General features: G+C 42.6%; 1 protein-coding gene across 6 annotated transcripts in view; it reads left to right on the top strand.

Moving 5' to 3' along the window:
• elmo1 (engulfment and cell motility 1 (ced-12 homolog, C. elegans)) overlaps positions 1-26,070 on the top strand; it is a 92,577-nt gene that overhangs the window by 44,801 nt on the left and 21,706 nt on the right. For 4 of the 6 annotated variants that reach the window (XM_047604450.1, XM_047604451.1, XM_047604449.1 and 1 more), the window contains 10 exons: positions 64-163; positions 517-668; positions 811-889; positions 1,713-1,754; positions 2,073-2,123; positions 2,512-2,634; positions 4,095-4,223; positions 6,109-6,213; positions 7,443-7,551; positions 21,557-21,693. In XM_047604450.1, the coding sequence (XP_047460406.1) occupies positions 64-163; positions 517-668; positions 811-889; positions 1,713-1,754; positions 2,073-2,123; positions 2,512-2,634; positions 4,095-4,223; positions 6,109-6,213; positions 7,443-7,551; positions 21,557-21,693 (1,027 nt within the window). The remainder of the gene's footprint in view (positions 1-63; positions 164-516; positions 669-810; positions 890-1,712; positions 1,755-2,072; positions 2,124-2,511; positions 2,635-4,094; positions 4,224-6,108; positions 6,214-7,442; positions 7,552-21,556; positions 21,694-26,070) is intronic. The other 2 variants (XM_047604454.1, XM_047604455.1) reach the window with 1 other exon arrangement.

Consider the following 26,070-nt stretch of genomic DNA (forward strand, 5'->3'; position numbering starts at 1 on the left):
CCATCTGGTAGAGAGAGGTTTCCTATGGTTTGTGTGTGTCTCTGTGTGTGTGTTGTCCTGTAGTTTCGGTGAGCTCCTGTCCTTCACTCTGACAGCGTTTGTGGAGCTGATGGACCACGGCATCGTTTCCTGGGACACTTTCTCCGTGGCCTTCATCAAGAAGGTCAGCCAAGAAAACGTCTCATTACGCAGGGGCAGGATTTTACCGGAACGTCACTTCATACTGTGGTTGCCGTGCTGCATATCGCCCGGAAAATATTTAGATTACAGAGTCACATCCTCTGTAATAAACACGTGGAGCGTCACGTTTTCACTAGTTACAGTTTACTCCTTTGCCAACACACTTTGTACATGACAAGAGAACATAAACACATGTAGAAATACTTCTGAATGATTTACAGATGACAAAATAATGTTTAAGCAATTTAGATGATGTCACTGACGTGTTGAATTTTCTAAATGATCGGTTGCTCTCTGCAGATTTCCCTCATCTCCTCTGCTTTGTCCCTCCTGCAGATCGCCAGCTATGTGAACAAGTCGGCCATGGACACAGCTGTGTTGCAGCGCTCCCTGGCCATCCTGGAGTCCATGGTGCTAAACAGTCAGGATCTGTACCACAAGGTGGCGCAAGAGATCACCATCGGACAGCTCATCCCGCATCTTCAGGGGTAAATTTATCTGTGTACTAGTGTAGTGGGACCGTCAATTAGTTGTTTCTGAAAGCGTCCTGTGATAAACCTATGCACACCACTTGTGCCGGTGATTATTTCAATATTTAATTTTGCTGTTTGTGCTGCTTTTTTTTGTCAGGACTGATCAAGACATTCAGACCTACACTATTGCTGTCATCAATGCTCTGTTCCTCAAAGCCCCCGAGGAGAAGAGACAGGTGAGGCTGCAGCGTGCACACGTACATGTACACTGCACCGCATGTGCTGTATTATTTTTCATCTCAAAACCATCTGCATTTTTGTGTTGTAGTAGTAGTAGTAGTAAACCTAATGTGTGCATTTTCATTCCTAAGAGCCATAAGTGTAGAACATATGCCAAGCATGGTGTAAAATTAAAAACCGTGCCCCGTTCCTCTTTATTTCCCATTCCTCATGCGTTGCCCCTCAGCTAATCACGTGATCCCCTGCATCAGCACCGTAGGGTCCAGCGTTGCGCTTTGACATAAATAATGAATGATGCTTCCCCGCAGCTTTTCTCCTGTGCTGCACACCGACGTTGGGAGAGGCAGAAGCACGCTTCAGAGCGCTGCTGCATAAAAATTCAAGTGTGTCTGGATGTTGCGGCGCCTTAGCCACCAGATCCGTGCGCTCGATTAGCAGCGAGTTTAAGCAACTTCATCTGGTTCTTTTAGGTGATTAGTGAACCCTTAGCTCGGGTGTGGCGACATTTTATTTCTGCAAAGACACATTTTAGAGCATGTACAGAGCTGGCTCCTGTTTTTTTTGCTGTACATGTCTGTGAGGACGGATAGTGTGTGTATGTGTGTGACCATCTACTAAAGCTATTATTATTATGATCCCGTGGTCCCTCACTATTCTGCTGACTCTGTTGCCCCCCCACCCCTCCCACTACAAGCTGCACCACTGACAGAAAATGATTTTTTTTCTATAACCTCCTCTCGGATTCATTTTTTCCACCACGTTCACTCACTCCCTCTCTCTGTCTCTGACTTTGTTTCCTCTCTGCACACGGTATGGTAGTTTGATGAGCACATTGTGGACATCCTAAATTGTCCCCTGACAGTAAGTGCACCCTTGATTAGCACACTTTGTAGTTTGCACCGTAGAAGACATCAGTTAGTGCATTTAGAATCCCTTTTTAATTTCTCTTTTTACGGATGGTTTCCTTCCTCTTTTTTCCCCCCCATCCTGTCGCTGCACACTTTGCAGTCTCTCATGGCCCTCTGTGTTTATTTTGCCCACCTTGATTTCTCATTTTAAAATAAAGAATCCTACATATTGTTCAAATGTTTGCATCTAATTTTTATTCTTCTCACTCTCTCCCTAAATTCTCTCTTTCCCCATCCCTACTACTCCCCCCCTTTCTTTCTCCCTCTATAGGAGATGGCCCATATTCTTGCCCAGAAACAGCTGCGCTCCATTATCCTCAGTGTAAGTCTCCTTCTCAGATGTGTACTTCTGTCTCATTTCTTTGCCTTTATCCCTGTTCAGGTTTTAACCTGTGCCCTATCAGTGAGGAAAATGACACCCGCCATGTCTTGCCCCGTCTCATCTCCCTGGTTATTATCTACTGTACTTCCTTTCTTACACCTGTTCCTCTTTCACTCCTTTATCGTTTGTGTGAAATCTCATTTCTTCCCTCTTCCGTTCCCTCATCCGGCTTCTGCCGCCTAATCCTCGTTATTCACTCCGAAATCCTCTTACTCCTCTTTGTCATATCTTGCCGTCATCCTCCCATATCTACTTCTTGCCTCTGTGACCCTTAAATCCCATCCCCTGTTTTTTCCACTTTCCCCCATTGGTCCTCCCCGCCGTGCAGAACGTGATCCGGAGCAACACGCCCATCAACGACGAGATGGCACATCAGCTGTACGTCCTGCAGGTGCTCACCTTCAACCTGCTGGAGGACCGCATGATGACCAAGATGGATCCCCAGGATCAGGTCTGGACTGAAACAGTGTGGTTAAATTGAAAAAAGAAAAAAAAGGATTAATAAATGGATAAATGCTGGAAGGCAACATAATCATTTCAGTTAAAGAGTTGAATAGATTTGGTAGACTGAATTCTTAAGTGGAATCATTTCCTTCAGCCCTTTTTCAGTCTGGGCTGTCAAATTGTAGTCTGCATGAGTTTGTTCAGTAGGAGTTAGATAAGCTGTAGGTCTTTATAGCTCATACTGTATTAGAAGGACAGGCGATTTTGAAGGAATAGTTCAGTTTCTTTTAAGTGTGGTTGTAAGAGGCAGATCCAGTGCATTTAATGCAGTTGATCGAGATGCGGCATGTCCCCAGTTTAGAGAAGTTCCCGAGTTCTACAAGTTAAAATTACTGTTCTTGTCTATGGAGTTTGGTGGCCATGATGAGAGCAATATACACTGCCGGTCAAAAGTTTTAGAACTCTCCAATATTTCTTTCTTTTTTTATTGAACTGTATGCAATTTAATGTCCTTTTTTACTCTGAAAAGAAAGCATAGACCAAATAAACAACTGACGTTAAAAAAAAAATAAAATCATGGAATCAATATATAACTCAAAATATATTCTAACTCTGTTCTACAGACTGGGCTTGACTTGTTTTTATCCTGAGATAGTATAGCTTGGACTAAAGTTTTGGGTCATTATCTCGCTGTAGGATGAAGCCCTGACAAACTATACCAGAGGATACCGCATGCTCTTCTAAAACTTTTGACTGGTAGTGTATCTGTTTCAGTTCCCTGTCAGGAAAGGCTGTCTGAGAGCAGAGTAAAGTGGTGATAATAGTCTAAATGTAGCCATCCCCAGCAGGATGCAGCCTGACAGAGGCACGCACATAAAAATGGTTTAGGAACAACTGGGTCCTTCCCTCATCCTGTAGAACCCAAAGGCCCCCACTAATAGTGTCCTGTTACCAGACACCACAGGACAACCTCAGAAGACCCATGTCCATTCTCTGATGACTCACAACAGTTTCAGAGGCATAAAAGAGACCTACACAAAATTAGGTCATAATGTTATGTCTCATCAGTGTAATACTCAATAAAACATGGAATACTTTGTTGGAAATACAGGTCCATGCGTTCATGTAGTACTTCAACACGGTAATTCTGTGAAAAGACTTTACCAGGTTTACAACGTAGAACAAGCAGCGGTAAATCTTATTAAACTTTTATCTATCGGTTTGTGACAGCAGCTTGGGCCTGATTTGTCCAGAGAAAAACTATCATTATTGTAGGATTGGGCAAGTAATAAAACCAGCGGAGAGATCTGGCTGTCGGCCAGATTGCCCTGGGCACCTCGAGACCCTAGACAGAGGTAGATGAGGCCGAAGCATTCAGAAATTATAAAATGGTGAAAGGAAAAAAAAAGGAAAAACATACGGGTGGGTTTCTGAGCAGCTCTTTAATATTCTTCTCTGCATGTGCAGGCTCAGAGGGACATCATCTTTGAGCTGCGGAGAATCGCCTTCGACGTGGAGTGCGAGCCCAACAACAGCGGCAGCATTGAGAAGCGCAAGTCCATGTACACCCGCGACTACAAAAAGCTCGGCTTTATTGTGAGTTGTGAATTTGTTGCAGAGGGTCCCATAAAAAGTCTCTTATTATATTACACCTCACCGCTGATGCAGTCTAAATAAGTACATGACGTGTGTCTTTCTGTGTGTGTGTACGTAAGTAACTCTGTCTTCTTCCTCATTCTCTCGTCTCACTATTTTTAAGAATGTATGTTACAGGGTCCTGTGCGTGTGTGTTTTGTGCAGTGGTCTAACAATAGTATAAGAACTTGAACTAAACCCATTGTGGCTCGGTGTAAGCGCGGAGCTGTTACGGGGCTTTTGCCATCCGCTCTCTCTCTCTCTTTCTCTCTCTGCAGTGTGCTGAGTAAAGATAAGGCCATTTGGAACTGAGTTGTCTTGACTGTGTGGAGAAAACTCACCCTAAAATCCTTTGCTTTCCACGCTCAAAAGCTCGCAAACACGCACGCACAGACACACAAGTGTACCGCACACAAGCACAAGCCATAATTCTCTACACAGACTTTATGATCACAGATATATAAATATATATAAATATTTGCTTTTTATTGGCTGCATGTGCCCAAGTGTCTGTTTCTGTTTTAAGTCTGCTTCCTGTCAGGGAGAATTGGTAAAGTGATCAGCCACCTCTGAGCGTGCTCCATACTTCTTTTCACCCTCTGTTTCTTTTTCTCCTCCTCATTTCCATCACCTTCTAAACTCTGAGCTGAGCCTCAGGCCCATATGTTAACATGTGTATTTGAGCTTTCAAACATTAGCCGACTGACTTTTCTGCAATATCTGGAAGGAATTAATTAGGATAGACTGTGAGAGCTCAAGCAATATCTGTCCGCACATCACAGCGTGCAGTATTTAGGGGTGAGGTTATGTGAGGCTAGGGAAGATGGGTTGTTATTCCAAACTTTAATGTTTAGTTCTCCAGTGCCAGTGCTTCTGTAATTAAAGGGCCATCATTATTTATATTGCACTGTCTTAAGTTTTATACATTCGCCATCACAGTGTCTTCAAGGTGTGACTGAATGTTTCTCCTTCTCACACCGGACAAATGTAATCTAATATCAATAGCAGTGAAATAGCTATGCACCCATAAAAATTCAATCCTTTACTTTTTTTTTTTTTATAAAAGGTTCTAAAAACAAACTTAAGTTTCCACTTGAACATTTTTGCGTATATGACTAAAGAGATTTTTGCTTTTTCCTTTCAAGCAGTGGTGAGAAAAAATATCGATATTGCAATATATCGCGATACTTTTTCTTCCGATACAATATCGTTTTGAATGTCTTCATATCGATTTTAAAAGAAAAAGTCATGCCTTGAGTCGATCGTCAATGACTTCTGCAACTCCACTCCACATGTCTAATATTTAATATATTTAATGTTGTTTTTTGACTCAGTTTGTTAAAGGAATTATCACTGTAATCTGATACAACTTGTATTTCAAGCTGCATTCAAAGAATTTCAGTGAACTATGTAGAATATTTCAATATATTACAATATCATAATATTGCAATGACGTATCGTATCGTGGCTCAAGTATCGTGATACATATTGTATTTTGAAGTCCTTGCCAATACCCACCCTTATGTTCAAGTGGACAGAAATTATTAGAACCTAAACCTGATGACTCATTCAGCCAAACCTACACAGGTCTGACACATAGAAAAAGGCGTCTGCAAGTTGATGTTCATACTGTAGTGAATAAGTAGTGTTAGTAGCATTCATTTTAAACTCTGCAGCTATGCTAATGTTGCTGCTGAATCTCAAGTTTCTTCTCCAAAAGTAGGAATCTGGTTATGCTATTTGTGTTATTTCCTGACTGTATGCGCAGAGAAAAAATATCCTGTTCAGCCAGTTATACCTTTTTTTAAAGAGTGCTCCTCTCACCTCACTCCTCTGTTTCTCTCAGAACCATGTGAATCCAGCTGTGGATTTTACCCAGATTCCTCCAGGCATGCTGGCTCTGGATAACATGCTTTACTTTGCCAGACACCACCAGGACGCCTACATCAGGGTAAGCACACACATGCACTTTCCTGTGCTGCCATGCCATGTAGACACACTAACACACATACTGAGAGGCAGTTTCTGTGAGTTAAGTTTGTCCTCATCACCTCCGTTTCCTATCCAGCCTTCTTCCCTGCAGCTCATTTAGTTGTAGTATCTGGCTCATTACCAAGTTTTCTTTCAGCTGAACTCATATTTTGGGAAGTTTCTCGGTCCTCACAATAGAAATGATTTCATTCTGTTCACCACCAATCTCTTAAAATTGCAGTTTTTTATTTTTATTTTTTACACTGCAGACATTATTTTAGACTCCTGCTTAATGTACTTATTTCATATAGTGTGACTGTAAATCTGTAATGGGATCGTACATTGTAAACTGGCTTTTGAGAATTTTTTTATGATCTACAAACATGCATCTGTTCAATCACTACACCGTCAGGTCGGCCTGTCTGTGCTCCATCATTCTGTCGGTGCGTGACTCTCCTTTTCAAGACTTGAAAGCGAGAAAAGAGTCGCTGCAGCCGTGCCCGCTCAGCTCTTATCAGTCGACCAGAGGGAGAAAACACAGCCTTCAATTTCCCAAATTAAACTGTCAGCAGCTAAAATGATTGGGACCTTGATGGCCTCGTTTATGGCGCGCTGCCATCATCCACATAATTGAAGTGATTTTTTTTTTTTGCTGTTGAATTTCATTTCTGTTTTTGGCTCCCGTGCAGATAGTGTAAAGGGGTCAGATGAGGTCAAATAAGGACTAATAGTTTCAGCTATAATGAAAGTGTTTATGGGGAAATTACATTAACGCTGACAAACAGCACGGCGCTGTAGGTTAACGAAAATATATTTTATTTCTACATGTTCACAGAGCGTGCTGCAGGGGCATAACTCTGCTGTTGCCTCTAAGTGCAGTTGTATTGTTTAAATGGTGCAGAGGCAAAAAGGCGCATTGAGATGCATGTCTCAACAAAACGGTCAGACAGAGAACAGTTAATCACAAAGTTTCTACACATAGAGGCTTCAATGCACTTTAATCCAAGTTGATGTTTTTTTTTAATATTATCTAAATTCCAGAAATATGAATTATTTGTACAAGAATCAGCTTAATCATTTGCCACTTGTAACCATTGGTTCAGACACATTTCAATGTATGATAACCCGTTTGCACTAGAGTGAATTCACCTTTCAGAAAATGTCTGGCCCTGATTTCATTGTTTCATCATCTGTGTGTTGTGTTTCCAGATCGTCTTGGAGAACAGCAGTCGAGAAGACAAGCACGAGTGTCCATTTGGCCGCAGCAGCATCGAACTGACCAAGATGCTCTGTGAGATTCTGAAAGTGGGAGAGCTTCGTAAGTGCACGCCAGCAGACACACAGACACTCCTTACACTCTCTGTATTGTAGCTCTTACTTCTTTGTCTCGCTGAATCTTCAGAGTGTATAGACAGAGAGGGGAAAAAAAAAAAAAAAAACAGATCTGCTCTCATATGGTCGACTGTGCGCAAGGATATAAACATCAAGAAACTCACAAGTGCACACAATCCCTCTGGGTTAAGATGAAAGCAGCCATTATACTCAGTAATTGTGCTGCCGGGAGTTCATTATTTAGTGATGCACCTCGCCCCCATTGAGCCCCTTTCAGGCCAGTACAACGCCTCTAGGAGACACACTGAGCAGAGAAAGAAACGCTGTGCCCGCGTCCACTCCAAATTGATGTGCCCTTTTCATTTGTCTCCACTTGTTTAAATGGCCGAGTTGGTCTCAGTTCCGCTCCAGACTGACCCCTGCTGCTCCCTGTAGGGAGGGAGAAGGCATTTTTAGCTCCCGTTTAAACTGATGTGCCCTTTTCTTCTGCTCATGATCTTTTTTTTTTAGACTAGGCTGCTGTGCGGATTTTTTTTTTTTTTTAAGCTTTTGTCTAAAAGTTGTAGGAAGAACTGTATCGGCTTAAAAAAAAAAAGAATTTCTTTCATCTCTCCTTGTCACTAATACCACCACCACACTAGGTCTCAATACAAGATAAGAGAGTTTTTTTTTTAAGACATTTTATGCAAATTGTAATTTTCCTGTCTTTTTTTTTTTTTAAACGTCTCTTATCTGTGCCACACCCCGCTCTGATGCAAAATGTCTTCATCCTGCTCTCTGTCCTTGTCAAATTCAGAGCGCTCTAGTGTAAACATGCTGTCTGCACTGCTAATGTACCAACAGTCTGTGATATACTGGAACATGTAGAGACAAGGCTTCAGCCCTGTGTTAGCTTTTCGTTTTCCTTCATTCAGTGGTCTGGTGGCTCTTTCATCCAAATTCTTCTTGTGCGTGATTCTTTGCAGCAGGACTTATACTTTATTCAGCGTGTCTACATTTTTATCCAAACGTGCCACGCCGCACACGCCCTCGTGACCTTTTCTCTTAGCAGGCCGAAATTGCTTCCTTTTAGTCTCACTTACAAACATGGCCTCAGCCTCATTCGTATCAAAATGCAGATTAAGCAAGCAGACCTGTCCCCAGCATCTTTATCTCTAAGGCTTATCTATGCATGCAGTTTAGCTCTTATGCAACAGACTTAAATCCCCAGGATGAATCCCGGGCCATCCTTATGAATAAAACTTTTTTTTGTTTTTGCTTGCTTCTATAAACAGACCTGGGGCAAGTGCGCAATTTCTCAAAACTCACTGGAAACATATGAGCTGAGATTTCCCAACAGGACCGGATGCTGGATGTGAATTAAAACATTGACCTTGACTCATCATTGTGAGCCTTCCTCTCCCCAGTGGCTGTATAATGTCCTCTTTACTGAGGCTGTTAGCCTGAATATTAATATTAATGGTGCGGTGCGGCATGTTCATGTGTGTTTTTGTAAAAATGAGGGAACAGATAAGAATTCTTAAGGTGAACCCACAACCTGCAGAGAATGACCTGATGTGTCGGATGTGTGCTCTGCTGCTGTATTAACAGCACGCACACCTGGTTAAAACATCACAGGATGCTCATGTCCACAAAGTAGGTCATCGACTACAGACACAGTTAAAAAAATTTACGCAAAGGGAACTGAACAAAACAAATCATTTACAGACGATCGCTGGGGACAGGAGAGAGGAGACAACTTTTTAATATATTCTTATTTGCTGCGTCCTAAATCTTAATCTTGCCATCGATCTCTGTCACGGCGCCGGTAAATATTTGCATTGAGCAATGTATGCATCTTACACTTATGGGAGGAAGCTACTGTGGCCCAGTCTCGGTCCCAAGCTGCACTGAATCTTCCCTTGTCGAGAGCTAAGTGCGTTTTCATACACACGCCATTAGTCGTGCGTATATTACCACCCACTAATGAATCTACAAGTAGGATGAAGGTAACGTGGGTCAGGCGGATGCTTGGGGAGTAAAGGCTGGTCATTACCACCTGCGTGTGCATTTGTGTACTGCATGTGAGCGCGTGAATGTGTTTCCCCCCCGAAGTGAAGACGTGAGAGGAATGAGTCTCGGCCCTTCGCCGACACTGCCATCATGGAGTTGACCTTTCAGCGTAGAAACGAAGATATACCCGACACCAGGGCGGCCTGTCTGTTTCAATGTAACATTTTCAGTTTGTTTTTTTAGATTTAAGTGATATATGGTAGTGTGGGACATTGTTTCACCATTAACTTAGAAGTGACAGTGACATGTCAAGCTGCCCATCTTTATATCACAGTGAAGATGAAGATGCGATATCCTGATTATTACATTTAATTATTTGTAGTTAAATGTCTTGACTTTAAAACAAGACACTAATGGGGATTGAAAGTTTGGTGTTCTGGTCTAATGTATCATAAGTTGTAATAAGTTACAGGCTAAACTGAGATGGGGAAGTTTCAGTTTATTATTTCTCTTTAAGCACACATCTGGCAACCTAACCCTAGAGCTGAGTATCCATCGTTGAAGTATTTTATTTAAAAGTGTCTACATTTACAGTCTTGGCGCAGCAGTCGATGCAAACCAAGAAGAGGTAGGGGATAAAGCGAGAGAGCTACACGCTTTAAAACTTGCGCAGAGCAGAACGATGATCCAAAGCGGCTGGTGGACGACCAAATCTCATTAAAGCCACACTCTGTAGTTCTCCATTAAACAGTCATGGTTGTTGTACAGATATAGTTTGTATGAAATTAGGCCAAACCCCTGGTGCAGTTAATTCCAAATATTATTTATTTATTTGCCCCTTCCCTTTTCCTCTCGCTGCTCCGAAACCGTTCATGGGGAAAGGCGGAAGAACGAGCCGTGGATTAATGGTGATGCCTCTGCGGCTCGTTTACTCTCTCTGTCTGTGTGAAATGCCAGGGTGGCTCTGGCGCTCGTGCACCCTCTTCTTGTTCTCTCATGAGGACGAAAACGCAGAGGGGTTCTGGATTTGCCAGGAGCTGTTGGAGTTGCCTTTCTTCCCCTGCTCACCTTTTGAACCTCTCTTCAGTGGCATTTATCTCACCACTCATTCTTTCCTTTTTTTTCCCGCCCCTCTCTGTGGGTCTGAAGAACATCTGTCCCTCTTAGACTTGTAATCCTCTCTAAAGCTTCCATGATCTACCTCTCTTTTTGTCTGCTCCGTAAAGTTCTCTGCTCCAAAAAAACAAGAAGCGCCCTGCCATTTGTCTAAAAAGAGATTTTAGAGTTGTTCAGGGTTCTTTTAGGTCAACACATTTTTTTTTGTTGAAATCTTTATATACAGATTTGGTCTGGAGGAAGTAGTCGAGGGAATCAGCCGTCAATGCCGATAGACTCCACATAATTCAGAACGCCATGCAGGTGTCACTCTCTCCATCCTCCCTCTGCTTCCCCTCTCTCACCAGCTTCCATTAATTCATGCCTCCTCTTTCTCACCCATCCTCTACCCGGCTTCAGATCTTAAAAGATTAATTGCCCTGCCATGTTTCTGCTGGAACATGGCTCTTAATGGAATCTGCGTCTCGGAGGCGCCAATCCGCGGCTTTTCCGACTCCCCTGCTTAACCTGGCCAATGGAATATTTATGAAGTTATTTAGAAAAGTTCAGGCATGGTGAGTAATGGCCCTGCTTGGTGATTCACGGTGTGTCATCTCATCGCTGAGATGGAGAGCTGGGCGCTGATACGCGGGCGGCAGGTCCAGGTCTGGACACACACACACAAAAAACAAAAAAAAAAAAAGGAAAAGACACGCATGGAGAGGCGAGCCTGGACGTGCAGCGGAGAGACGTTCACATGACGTCCTCGTGTTTGTGACCGTGTCTCCCATGAGAGAGCCATTAGCTGAGGTCAGAACAAAGAGCCGCGTTCAGCACCATGAACAGATCCACTAAACGTTCTCGCTCAAGGACGGTGCATCACATACAGTATTGGGATCAATATTCCATTTGAGTATGTTTGTAGATTTATATGTATTTATATACAGTGTCCATTCAAGGACACAATTAATTTGTATGCCTGCCCTTTAGCTGGCTAGTTCTAATGTTAGAAATGATGAATAATGCTGAGTAAACTCAGGTTTTTTGTTGCTTTTGGGCAACAAGCGAATGATTTTAAAACGTTTAGCAGCAGGTTTTCAGGGTATGAATTAGGGAGATGAGGCATGTGATACGTGTTAGGAGAGAGCTGGAAGCTAACAGGCAACAAGCAATGATCTGAGACCTATTGTTTCTTATAGGATTTCCTCTAAACCCTATTACATCCGACCTGAATATACTGAAACTACGTTACTCTGCGTGTAGTTTTGGATTTTTTGATTTATAAGTAAATCTCTCCATCTGCTGGGAGAAAGTCAAATAGGGTCAAGAGGGAGTAGCAGACAGGTATTGCCATGTATGCGTGTGTGTGGTGGTGTGTGGTGTTATGTGTATAGTATGTCCAGGCTCAGCAGGGGACCTGGAGTCATCCACAATCATTAACTTGACAACTCACACTGTAATGACATTCCTGGGTTTCCTACTGTGATCCAATGAAAACGACAACAACAACAACACACACAAATGTACGTACACATTCTGCCACACACACACTTACATCGATCATGCATAACATTATGACCACCTAGTAGATCAGTTTCTGCCACTCCACTTTATACAAGTTGTTTATTTTTATTATGCGTAGATTCTTGTTTTTTCTTTGCATACGGTCTGCCTCTGCATTGTTTGTCGAAGGTTAATGTGACCTATTTGTGTGGATACAAATAGCTTAAAGTGGTGATGTTTTACATCCAAAAGGACAAATGTCAACCTCACTGTGTCATAATGTTCTGCAAAAACACTTTGCTGTGCCCATTTGTCATCTTATCTGAGGATATCAAATGAAGTGACCCGTTTTCGAACGGGTCACTTCTTTGCATCAACATCCATTTGAAACATTAAGTCATTATGGCAACAAAGTCAAGTGGCGCAAGTTTTTACGTCACTGAATCACAAATCAATGAACTCCCTCAAGGGGCCGATTAAAGGGATTGTTTGCTTTCTTTAGTCAACGTGTTCCCTACAGTAGATGGCGGTGTGCACGCCCTGACCGGTGAACCGGAGCTGTTTTATTGATCTGTGGTCTTCAAAGCCACCAGACTCCACCAGTAGAAAAATATTAGCTCTTTTACCTGTTAAATCAAATCCAAACTAACGTGTTAAAACAACAAAGTGACTCAGTAATAGAAACCAGTTAGAACGGCAGCAGACCAGCAAATCCATAGTTCTGCAAACATCATCGCCTGTCAAAAAATTTGTTTAAATTTCTTACATGGAAAACTAGCATTAAATGTGCCTTCAGACTTACAATACTATCTACAAACATAGCAAGGTTGTCCATATTTAGTGTGGGTTATAAGTGCTATTTATAAATTTACATTATTATTAGCATTTTGCATTCAATATTAATGTATTCAAATGATACACAGGTTCAAATATTCAAATTACAAACATGTCCAACAGTACTATGGCTGCACAACTGCTGGAAACATCACCTACATAACACAGCTAAACATAGCTAAATAATTTAAACACAGCTAAGTAACTGACAGTTCCAGGATTTAACTTTAGACGTAGCTAAATGTAGCAGGGACACCAGTCATTTTGGCCTCAGTAGTTGGCTGATGGGAGGGAGCTCCGCTGTTAGCTTCTATTCCGCTAATATTTCATCTTCAGCCTCCATTGATGCCTTTACTGAAATGTGATGCATTCATGTTAATACCAAGAAATTTAAATTTGTGGGCAATAAATAAATAAAAATCAATACATAAAAAATGGCTAATCAACCAAAGGTTTTGCAACCTCCCTGCAATTGGATTGATTTTTTTATAAAACATAAAGTCTTGCAATTCACAGCTGTAGTTAACATCTACCTTCCAAGCCTGCTGGGACGCACGGCTTCAATTATAATGGATTTCGAGCAGTTTGACTTTATTAGGATTAATTGTGTTTCTGACCCACTGAGACATTTTTCCTCACATGCTGGCAAGTCATTACGTTATGTAGTAATTAATAAGATGCATTAAGGATCGCTTAAAGGCAAAATATGAACACGTATATGACTTTGTAAGAGGTTGCTCTTAAAAAAATAATAATTTGCTAGTTTTCCATGTTTATTTTTAAATTACTTTCATTACTTGGTTTTTATGAGAAATTAAAACAAGCTGAATATTAGCGCCTGTAATGTACCTTTCATGATGCGTGCTGTGCAGTAAGCTGCTTCCTCTAATGAGGTATGAGTGGGATGAGAATTTGTGTCCGAGACCGAGCATTAATATGCAAACACTGGTGTTAGCGAGGCATTAGTTTGGAAGCTGATCCCTTATGAAATGATCAAGGTTATAGCTGCGGTTCCCTGTTGTTAGACTCCCTCCATGAATCATGAGCAAAGTGGATGATGGCAGGAGGAGGAAAGGCCAAGCGCAGAATTCCAAGTATCCCTCCAATCGTGACACGGGCATCTATTTGGCAGTCAGCGGCCACTTCTCACAGTTGTCACTCGCGGTCTTGTGTTAAAGGAGGGGGTGAGCATTCTTCAGGGTTGTTCCGCTCCGTAGCCTCAGGCATACATCAGAAAGAAAGGTTTTTAAATTGGAGTGCACAAATAACAACAAACTTGACAGATGGGTGCTCGACACTCTTAAGTTTATAGCATCTTTGCAGACGTCTCTCAGAGTACTGTGATAGACTGAAGTGGATGACACACAACCCAGTGTGTGTATGACAGTGCTGCTGTTCTAATTTTGCCTTTTTATACACATATGTATATATGTTTGGATGAAATTTACCATCAAAGTCAACATGTCACTGTTTTAAGCTGTACACCATGGTCTCAACAGACGGGCTGTTTTCCCAAAAGACCCCTTACTGGCAGACCCTGTCACTGGTGAAATCGCACAAAACGAAATCTAACACAAGAGACCTCGCTCTTTAGATCCCTCGGTGTACGTCTTTCACTAGATGCGTTCACACGTAAAAAGGGTTATTTAAGTAAAGCCTTTGTTTTTTAATAGTGCCGTAATTTATTAGACTTTTCTAGCATGTGAAGTGCATAATGCGACACAAAGCGACATTTTACAGTGGAAAATTAAAGAACAGACAATGAACTGATTGAATCTGGAAAAACAACGGCCGCTAATGTAAAGAAAACGTGTGTTTGAAAGCTTGGAGCTTAAAATAAAACAAAGAATAAGGGTTTGCATAGGTTTTGCTTATAAGAAAATCCATAGCAAGCGTTATTTTGTTCAGAATTCTCCTTCTACATACCTATATGACTCCTTAATTTTAACGTTTTCCAGAGTTTAAAATTATCAGTAAGAAGTGGAAAGTAAGAGTTCTGAAACCAAATCCTTTGGTGAATTCACAAACAAGATGCACGGTATGGTGCTGTCTGGCTGTCATGGATTTTAAACAGTGAGTGTCAACCTTTTCTCAAAAAAGAAATTGCATTGCATTAATCCAAATACATATAAAACACTACGTTATTATGATGTAAATGTGATTTTCATTCACGTATGAATGAGACGGAGCTGGGTAAAAATTTCATATTTCTGTGAAGAATTTTAGTCAATGAGCCAATAAATGACTTTTCGAACAAAGTCGTTTATCGTTGAAGCACCAGTAATGGCTGCCAACTCAGACGCAAATTCCTCAGTTACGCTGTATCAAGTGGTAAAGAACATTTCATAAACACAGCTGAGGAGAATCTTGCAGCTGTTTGTGCAACCACTGTCCGATATTTCTATTAGCGTGAGACAGAAAATTAAAAGTGTTTTTTTTTTTTTTTCCCACTTTCAGTGTTTGAAATTAATAACTCGCATCTGTGGATTTCAAAAGTACAATTATAATTTATGCGCCTCGTGTTATTGGTGCATGAGCACCTATACGTCCGTGTAAGCTGGAGCATTTTCACTCGTTTTGTAATGATTTAAGGATTCTGTCTCTGCGTTTGGGCCGACTCTGACACAGATTAATGTGCTTGTTTGCCTAAGCGTGATTCACGGCATCCGAGATATTCCATCGGAAGTATCGGGCCTTAGGTGTAACGGCTGATATATTAATATACGAGTTGTGCTTTTTATTTAATAAAGGCGGCGATGAGCGCAGACTTTAGCTAAACGCAGTTGCACAAGCCTTGATTCATTATAAAAAGACAAGAAGAACCAGATACTGCCAAATGTGGATGCTTCACTGTGTGCGGATCTATTTTCTGTCTCCTTTTCCTTTCCGTCCATCTGTTGCTCCGTTATTCATCGACCTTCCTCGGCCCTCTAATGCATCTTGACCATTGTTGCAGACTGTGCCTGCTAAAATGGTATAGTTTTATAATTGCACATAAACCACAGAGGAAATCAGCCTTTGACTTGTCCCTGTTTTCACCCTTATCTAATCTGCCTTCTTCACAAGCTCCCCTACCTCCCCGATGCGACTTACTTGGCAAATGCAAAATAGAAGAATAAACTAGTTTAATACTGTGGACAAATGGTTTATAATAATTTAATCTTGCACTGACTTGTTTCTGCTGGAATCTGTATTTGATGATCGTTAGCTTCGTGACGGAGAAACTCAAGAGACACTGCATTTTAAAGTGACACACTGACCCTACAAGTTTAGCTGCTTACTTAATAGGCTTGTGAGCTAATGAGTTTCCTCTCTGTCTATTATTAAAGTTGTGATTTCAGCGCTGCTCGCCAACTTGATAGCTGCTCGGCTGACTAAAAATGATTGCCTCTCTTTATGGATATATTAAGGGAGCTTCACACTGGATATTCAGTTCAATATAAAATGCCTCTTTTCGGGGTGGATGTTGGCAGTTCAGAAATGGCAGATGGATGAAAGCAATCTACGGAATGTAATCTTTTTCGCCCCAATTAGATCAGCCATGTCGGTAGGAATAGCAGTAAAATAGATTGGCTCGCTTTGATAAACAAGCCTATTTCGAGCGGGATTCGGACGAATATCCATTACTTATGTGTGTTTGGAGATGCGGTGGCACGAGGAGCACGCTGTCGGCCTGCTAAGTCGTCCAGCCAGCCGTGGCCTGCTTCTCTGTGTACCTGCTGCCTTGGCACCATGCACACGCGCGAACAGTGACTGGACTGGAAAGATGGTGCTGACGCTGCTCGCTGGACACACACAGACGCACACACACGCATGCACACACACTCCCCTTGTCACAGTTGGACATGAGGGCATGCTGGCATTGTAATTAGAGTGAGGATGACACTTTTCGCTATGTATTCATCATGTGGCATAGCTGCAAGGTGACTCCGAGGGTTGTTTCGCTTACTTTTCGCACACATGCACACAAACAAATACACAGTGGACCTTGACAGATGTCAGGGTGGCATTCAGCCCACATGTCTCTTTCTTTCCCTCTCCCTCTCTGGCCTTCTCTCACAGAGATACACAGTTACACAACGGACACTTTTAACGCACATGCTTAGTCACCTCTCTTGTGTCCGGGCCTCATCTGTGTGGTCGCCAGTTGAGCTGTTGGCTCGTAGTCGATGTCAGTGAGCTCTCAGAGCCTTCACGGTGAATGGACTCTGATAGGTATGAGCTGTCACTTCAGGGACGCGACAGTGACCCTTGACCTCGCCCCTGAACGCATCCTGGAAGACGGATGGATGGATGGAGGGAGGGATGGAGCGTCTGAGCGGTCGCCTCCACGATGAAATTGGGTGATGTTGGGGAACATAACCGTGCCGACGTGTCTAATTTAGTCTGCGGCTGATGACCTGGAACTCTCCTCTGCCGGCGGAGCTCATGAGGCTTCCGCGTCATGTCGGCCAGACTGTAATCATGAGCAAGCGAAGCGGAGAAAATGTTCACGTCAGCCTTTGGTTTGCCACTCACAAAATGGGGAAACTGATAACGGCGACTTTGTTTACCGATGACAAAAGGAACCGCAAATGTACGTGACGCATAAACGTCAGACAGTTCTCAAGCTGAAATCTTGAAAATACTGGCCATACAGCGTGTTTTGGTTCAGAGCGTGTGAGGGGAGCTGTATACTGCACTTTTGGTTTTGTCTCCTTTGAGTCCGTGATGTCGAGATCAAGGCTCTGTGGGGGCCACACCATCTGTCACAGGACCTCTTGTTCTTCTTGTGGCTGAAAATAGCTATTACACAATCACAGTACAGTCTGACAGTGGCTGTGGGGTCTGGGTCATCGCCTGCCCCCCAACCAGATTGCGCTGTGTGATGAATAAGAATCAACACATTAAACTGTAGCACTGCACAATTAGTAGCCCGCCGCTTTGGTCAAATCAAATCTGAATACGTCAGCATACAAGCAGTTGTGCCACAAAATAATTTTCTTCTAACTTATAACCTATTCGATATGCATTTCAGCATTATTATAAAACAAGTTCTGCAGATTCATGTGGGCATATGGTCGAGCATAACCTACACCGGTCATTATAGTGTCCTGTTACGTATTTCATGATCTGTACAGGCTCTGAACATCTGGCTCTGCAGATGGACCAACATCCAGGACAAAGAAAACTCATTAGAGTCAGTTTTCCATCCATCCAGATTGTCTGTCATGGACCCATATGCTTGGTCAAAATAAGTCATAAACAGTAACTTGAATTTAGTTTTGTGTGTGTGTGTGTGACTCATCCATCAACACAAGGGTCTGACAACCTTTCTGGGTAGCTGTAGATGACCTGTTATGGTCTTTAAACATGCCTTTATTCTCAGTCTGATGTGGAAATTTGAAGGTCACTACTGGTATGAGGACCAACAAATTACAGGCAGTGCAGGTCTTTCGGTAAATTACCATATTCTCAAATAAATATTGTCAATATTTGTATTCAGTTTGTGGAGTGACTCTGCAGGTTCTGTGTCTTAGAAGGACACTCTTGGGGGGGTTAGCTCTGCTCATCAAAAGTCCTTAATGTGGAGTCAGTTGAAAGCGGTTTTTCAATGTTCCTCGTTGCCGCACACACTCAGAACGAAGGCCCTCAGCAAATTGAGGTCGTCTACACGATTTGGAGCAAGAGTAACGAGGGGCTTGGTACTTTTCTCCTGCACAGACCTTTAGTGCACCCAGTCCTACTGCAAAGGCCCATAAGTAATAATAATAGGCGTTACAGTATTTCATTGTGAAGTTTTTTTTTCTGTTGCCTTAGTATGATCCAGAATAATGCAGACGTGTAGCTCTGCTTTAAAAAAATAGAATAAAATAATAAAAAATACACTGGTTGAGGCTTTAATCGTGGCAACATGACTTTGCACTCAGATAGTTCCATCTCTGTTCCGGTGAACACTTTTAAGTGCTTTTCTGTGGTGGTGATGAGGATGACTTCGGTTGGGGTATCTCACCTAGCTGGGAAGCAATGGCAGCGCTGAAAAGGGAAGTTATAAATTGTTCAGTCTCTCCGCACAACTAGACTTCCGTGCAAAATCCTTATTTTTTGTTTCCGCAAGGCGAATAGATTTTTATTTCAATGCACTGAGTTAAAGCAGCAAGTATATGTTCTGAGATGCTGAGATGAACTGGCTCTAGTTAAATCTAGCGCTGCAGTATCGTGTGAATAGTTGAAAGCACTGTCCTAATGCAGACTTAGCCGCACATTCAAGGCTATATTTAGATCGTTTTCCCATAATAAGTAGGTTGAATTGTGTTTGTGTAGTGACGTGTTCGGTCATCTGCATTCTGTAACCGTTCGGCTGCAAGTCTTATAATGCAGAACGCTGAGCATCACCACTCTCCGGTGTTTTTCTGCCTCATCCTCGCTGCTTCAGGTCCCGCTGAGCCCTGCGAGAGGCAATAAAACTGTCTGCGACTCAGCATGCCTCGCGAAACCTCAAGATGGAGAAATTTCTGCAGAGTCACATGAGACAGCTCGCTGTCTGAATATCCCAAATAAGCCTTGACATGTAATTCCCCTCACCTTGTCCCCTCAGGGCCCGGGTTGGTCCTTTCGATAGACAGCAGATTTAGCTCAGAGGTCACTTCGAGCTCCAATCTTATCAACAACTTTTGCCGGTCGACGAAAAAAGCATATTTGACTGAAGGAGTTTTTGTATTTATTTTTTTTAAATTACCTTTTTGTTTTCCCTGCAGAAAGCACTATCGAGTAAGCAGGTAGTCGGCATCTGTTTTGACTCAGTTCCATTAGTTTCCTGATTGACTGCTGGCACCGGCAGCACATCCCTCTGAATCCTCCACCTCACCCTCCCCTTAATCTCCCATCCATCGCTCCAAATCAAAGTTCAGGTCGTTGTGCACGTGGGCCGAGGGCACCGCTCATTATGCCGTGAAGTTTCAATCGCCGCATCGCCCGCTCCTTCTAATTTCACGGCAGATCGTGGGGCCCCTGCTGCTCCTCTCTCAAACCCTTCAGGTGAACCAGCCTCTAGCTCAGGGCCGCCACTCATCCCGACAAGACAAGAGAGAGACGAATTCCGTTCAAATGAATGTCAAGCCTTGTTATTGTAACTCTCGTTTAATGCGGTTTGGGCTCTCGGCAGCGCCGGCTCCCTCTCATTCTGATTTCAAACACGCGCTCACATAAGTAGTGGGGATTGAAATGTTTTTTTAGTAAACGGCTAATAGAGAAAATAAACCACCTCTGGCTTCGGGGATGAAACATCTCATCTTAATCCAGTTGTAACTTGCTCCTGGTCACAGTTCGTCTCCAAGGTCCATTTTGTGTCCCGGGCTGATGAATTGCTAAATTGTCAATAGCGGAGTCTTGTTTCATTGGGGAACTGTGTCTCATTCTTTGTGGCTGTTTTCATGTAAAATAACTTTTAAACATATCAACTCCAGCTATATGTGTGTCAGAATCAGAAAATCTCACCTGGGTTTTTTGAATTTTGGATGTGGGTTTTGAGCATGCACAAGACTGATGCGTTATTCTTTGAAACCAAGCTGCCTGAGTGACTGTGCATGACCAGCGGTGATACACAGACTATTTCAGCAGCACTTAGTTTTATCTTTATCTGCAGCATTTTCTGGCTAAGTGATGTTTTCTTGTGGTCGCTTGTTGTGTGTGTGTGTGTGTGTGTGTGTGTGTGTTGTGTGTGTGTTGTGTGTGTGGTTGTGTGTGTGTGTGTGTGTGTGTGTGTGTGTGTGTGTGTGTGTGTGTGTGTGTGTGTGTGTGTGTGGGCTGTTTGTCCTTGTTGCGCATTAGTCAGGTGTTCAGGTCCAGAGCTAGAGGGCACATTCCTTCAGACCCAATTACGTATAATTGATGCCAGCATATGGCATGAGTCGCTTAACAGGGGAGAGAAGTAAGAAGCAAATGGACCTTTGGTTTCCTGACTGCCTGTTCTTTTATCATTGTTTTTGTGTATTTGGACTCTCAGTAAATATCAGGATCAAGCTTTGAAAGTGTCTATTACACAATTACACCAGCTCACAAGTAGTATTTGTGAGATTTCAGGTGGAGTCAGGCTGCAATAACTATTCCTCCTACCATAAAATAAAGGAGGAAAAAGCTGCAGTCTGTAAATGTATTTGACACAATATGAACCCAGTCCTCCAAGAACTGATTTGGAACGACACACTGTACGTGTTTCTGTTACTCGGTGGAGTCCTGTGTGCTACCAATTCACATTTTGTTTCCACCTCACGTTCTGCTTGTTGCTTGTGGAAAATGTGTTTGTTGTCTCTGGCAGGTTTTTACTAGATGCAAGTGTGAAACTGTGAAAGTCGCGCTAGACAACAAATTCTGTTCAATCCAGAAAAGTGATAACATAAACAAAAGTTAGACCGAATACAAGTTAGGAAAGAAAAAAAAAACCTTCCTGCAAAATTGAAACGGCAGTCCTAACAATAAAACTCAATTCACAAAAAAATACATCAATGCAGTTGGATGTCAACTCCGCGTAATTTAGCGTTTTGCTGCACATTGACGTAGCTGACCGTCTGCATCTCTTTTGTCCACAGCCAGTGAAAACTGCCACGACTTCCACCCCATGTTCTTCGCCCACGATCGCTCCTTCGAGGAGTTCTTCTGCATCTGCATCCAGCTGCTCAACAAGACCTGGAAGGAGATGAGAGCCACAAGTGAAGACTTCAACAAGGTACGCTGCCTGTGTTACCTTCACTGTTTAGAGATGGGCCTTGTACAGCTGGGAAACGTTTAAACACGCTGTAGATACATGAGACTGCTTCCAAAGTTTGAGAAAGATGGAAGCTTTAAGTAAATGCTTCATGTACAGAATAGAATAATATTTTATTCATCCCCTGGGGGAAATTTGATTGTCCAGTAGCTAAACATACACAGACGTCAACATAAAACAAACTCAATAAAATCAACGGTGCAAATGGAGAAGGAAGGCTGGTAATATGTGTGAGACTGTATTAACATGTATTAACATGTAAAGCTATGTACAGCTGACCGGACACCTTCACAATTTACATTTTTACAAGGGAGCATTTTAACATTTAAATGTACAGAATAGTAAAGTCTAAAGTTATTTGTCTAAAAGTGCAGGTCAAAGGACGTGCATTGTAAAAATACATGACTCTAATATTTCACTTCTTTAAGTCCCTAATATTCTTATTTACAGTGGTAATTTTTTTATTATGGGACTTCTCTAGGGTAGCTTTGCATATTGTACAAAGGAAAAATTATATATATATATAATTATTCATCTTATACACTCCAGCAGTTCACCCACTGCTAGAAACCAGCCAACATCCTGAAGTCTGTCGGGGGGCATTACACGCATGACTTAGTTATCCTTTAAATGGGTGAGTTACAGGATGACTCTCCCATGAATAGGGAAAATAGTTATAGAGACCTAAAGAGACCTGTCGTTGCACCAGTCTCTAATGCGTTTTCATCTTGACCTCAAGTGGCCGTTTGAAGAACTGAAGCCTTTCTGGCATCTGGCACCAGCAAACACATCTGTAATAAAATAACGTGAGCTTGGAATGAGGTAAAACAAATAATGTGCTCGGATCAGCTTCTGAGCTCTTTTACGTGCGTTTACCTTGTTCTTTAAAACCTTTTCTTTGTTTAATATTATAAATGAATAAGTGAAAGGCGTAAAACATTCCCTCACCCACAGTTTGAACTCCCTATAAGTTAATATTTTGATGGAAAGTTGATGACGCAAAATATACAGTGATTCCAGTGTTTATTTGCAGTAATTTTGTTTCTACTGAATATTACTATTTTAAGGTCAATATCATGCGCCGTGACACGACGCGCTTTCTGCAACACATCTGTGATTTGTGTTGCGAACTCTGGATGGAAGAAACTCTCAGCCACAGGGTTCACGCTTAATTAGATCTGAGATCCTATTAGTATGGTTAGCGCATGCAGGTGTGGAGATGTTTTTAATGAGCTTGTAATAGGATTTTCCTTTTTAATTGAGAGAATGGTCTGCGTACGCATCATTTCGTTTTTTTTAGATGGACTTTTTCCCCCCGCATTGTTTTGTTTTCTCCGTGTCAGGAGACATTAGCTGCCTCCATTGGCTGAGCCGCTGATAAAGCTCCTACATCTTCATTTGGAGCTCACTGGAGTTTGGATGAAGATGACAAACTTCCTGTTAGCTGGCTAATGTTGAGTCGGCGCACGCAGGAAATGTGCTCATGCGCCACGGCCAGACGGTGATAGTAATGAGCTGTTTATGACAGATATTTATGTTGTGGAGTCAATTGGGCATCGGTTGTAACAGTCAGCAGACGCTCTGCGCCTTTTCCCTGATTTGTCAAACAGATTACGATTATCACACGGCGGCAAACGTCACGCAGTCTGACACAAGCTACAAGCTGCCCTGTGTCCGAGTCCCCGTCCAGTCCTGGCTTTGTTCAACGTTCAAAGAGTCCTTCTCTGCATGTGCTCTCCTTTTAGTCTGATATTTCACTCTGTTGGTCCCCCGAATAATCTTAATCTTAATTTTACGTGTGAATGAAATTTTAGTTCTTTTGCTTGGGAATTAGTGTGTGTGTGTGTGAATCAAGAGTCTGGGGTTGCATCATGCTTATTTTCCCGAGTCAAAATGAAAAATGAAAAAACAGCAGCTTGAGTTTCATAAGCCGGTCTATCGCTACAGACTGAAGTTAAAGCTTAAAAGTTGAGCCCTTACAAAAGACGAGAGGGCATATTGTTGTTCTGAGACTTCTTACAGCATGTGTAATCTCCTGCAAGTTGCTAAACAAACAAAAAAAAAAAAAGAATCAGGACGTATTGTAGTCAAAACAAAAAAATAGGCAACCTCGTCTGGTAATGTCAACACCGTCATCTATGTGTTTAACTCATAAAACCTTCATTAATGGGAGTTTTTAGCATAAGACAGGAGATTTTATCTGATCCTCTAAATGTTAATGAAGTCAAACTCGGAGTTCGTTTAATAATAGAAACTCCAGGAGTGATGCAGCCACCTCTAATGGGCACAGAGCGACTTCCACATCTCATATTCATGTCTACTCCACCATGTGTGCACCTTCCCTCGCCGCCAATCCCATTATCGCAGCCTTCCCTTGAAGGTGGGAATCAGTTTCGATTGAGGCGGAATAGACGATCCCTCTCCCCCCTCCACCTTCCCTCCCCATCCTCATTTTTCGTCACACACTGGGGACTTTGAAATTCAGCATCAGCTTGTCAATAGTAAGACCGCTTGGTCTCTGGGGCTTCGTATGAGCTTAATGGTGCGTGTGGAGCTTGGCACTACCCGCCTCTAACGCTGAGTCTCAGTTTGCATCTGCCGTGAACTCGGAGACACATCGTGAGATGTCAGCACCTGTAAAGATAAAAAAAAAAAAAAAAAAATGTGATTTGTACCTAAAGAATCTGAAGTAACAAAAATCGCACTGGGGGTAATCACAGCCTGAGCATTAGCATGAGCAAAAACCAAATGAGCTCCTCTAGGGGCGGCTGTGGTTCTGTAGGTAGAGACACTAAACCCACAGTTGCTCCCAGTTCGTGGCTCTGGTGTGTGAGTGAGTGTGTGCTTATGTGAGTGAATGGGTGGATGTGTCACTGTGACCGAAAAGCGTTTTAAGTAGCAATAGAAAGAAAAATGCTTTATGAAAATAAGACCTTCTACCACTTAGATAGCTGCAAGGAAAATAAAAATAACAGTGAAAAAAAACTCTTTCAGTGTTTTAAGCTTGTGTGGTTACCAAGAGATACGTGGCCTGTTAACAGTAATTTGTGGCATCTTTACGAACAATGAGACGACAGCTCAGCGGTCACAGTGATATTCATAAATATGTTTCAGACAGTCGAGTCCAGCTCTGCTCTCTCATATGGATCCATTCAGAATGTGATGCACATAGAGTATAGGAGGGTATGTCCTCTTCAGAGAGGATGCGTCCCGGCGTGGGTGGATAATCAGACGTGTCAAGGATGAATTCTGAGGGCGTCCACTTCAAAATACATTTACAAATACATCAATACGGTTTGTGTACGGCCAGATTTGCCCGTTGCAGTTTCTACATTTGACCGCGTTGGCAGTTGGTGAGGCGCGGTGGAAAAACTAAAACACTGTTCGAGGTTTTATCGATGTTTGGAGGTTCTTGGCGTTTCAAAGTGTTTTGAGCACCGACGGCTCTCTCAGTGGCTGGCTCATCACAGCTAATTGAGCATCTGCCCAGTACACACACACACACACACAGTAGCTCTTCATTTATTTATTTATGCTTTTTTAAAACCGTGGCTTAAATGAAGCTTAAAAACTATGTCTATCCAGCCCTCTTACCCACTACCACTGTAGAGCTGCTACATTCTGCCTTGTTGTTGTTGTTTTTTTTTTTTTGTTGTTTTTTGTTTTAAGTGTAGAGTTTAGTGAAAGACGTGCTTACAGGGAACAAGAGGCATGTATGTGTGTGTGTGTGTGTGTATGGGTGTGTGTGTGTGTGTGCATGCTGTGTGATGTATGTGTGTTTAATGGACGCAAGTCTGATGCTCCGAGGGCACAGCTCCGACCGTCAGCAACCGTTTCCCCTGTTTCCATAGCAACCCCTGTCCAATTACCTCTGCTGTGCTGCACTGGCTCTGGCTCTGTTTCGGTAAGATGGAGCCACTCCGCCGCATGTGTACAAGCTTGTTTTTTCTGTGCGTCTCTGATTGCGCGCGTGAGGGCGTCTATCAGAGACTCCCGTCTTGTACGGCTGCCCGTCGTCCCTGCATCCAGGCGTCGGTGCTGAGAGCTTCTCCTCCTCCTCCTCCTCCTCCTCTTCCCCACATGAGGAAAGAACAGCCTTCATCTCTCTCTCTGCTCAAGCCCTTGGAAAAAATAAATAAATAAAAAAATGCCTCACTGATGTAGCGGCTCGCAGCCACTCGCAGCACCCCTCCTCTTCCCCCTTCTCCTGCTCTTCTCTCATCCCTCCCTCTCCCTCTCTCTTCGTCTAAACCTCTCTCTCTCTCCCACTCACACACACACACACACACTCATGCACACACTTATCATGTGATCCACTTGCTGCAGCACCATTGGCGT

Source organism: Mugil cephalus, chromosome 14 (genome assembly GCF_022458985.1).
Source record: "Mugil cephalus isolate CIBA_MC_2020 chromosome 14, CIBA_Mcephalus_1.1, whole genome shotgun sequence".
Classification (NCBI taxonomy): Eukaryota; Metazoa; Chordata; class Actinopteri; order Mugiliformes; family Mugilidae; genus Mugil; species Mugil cephalus.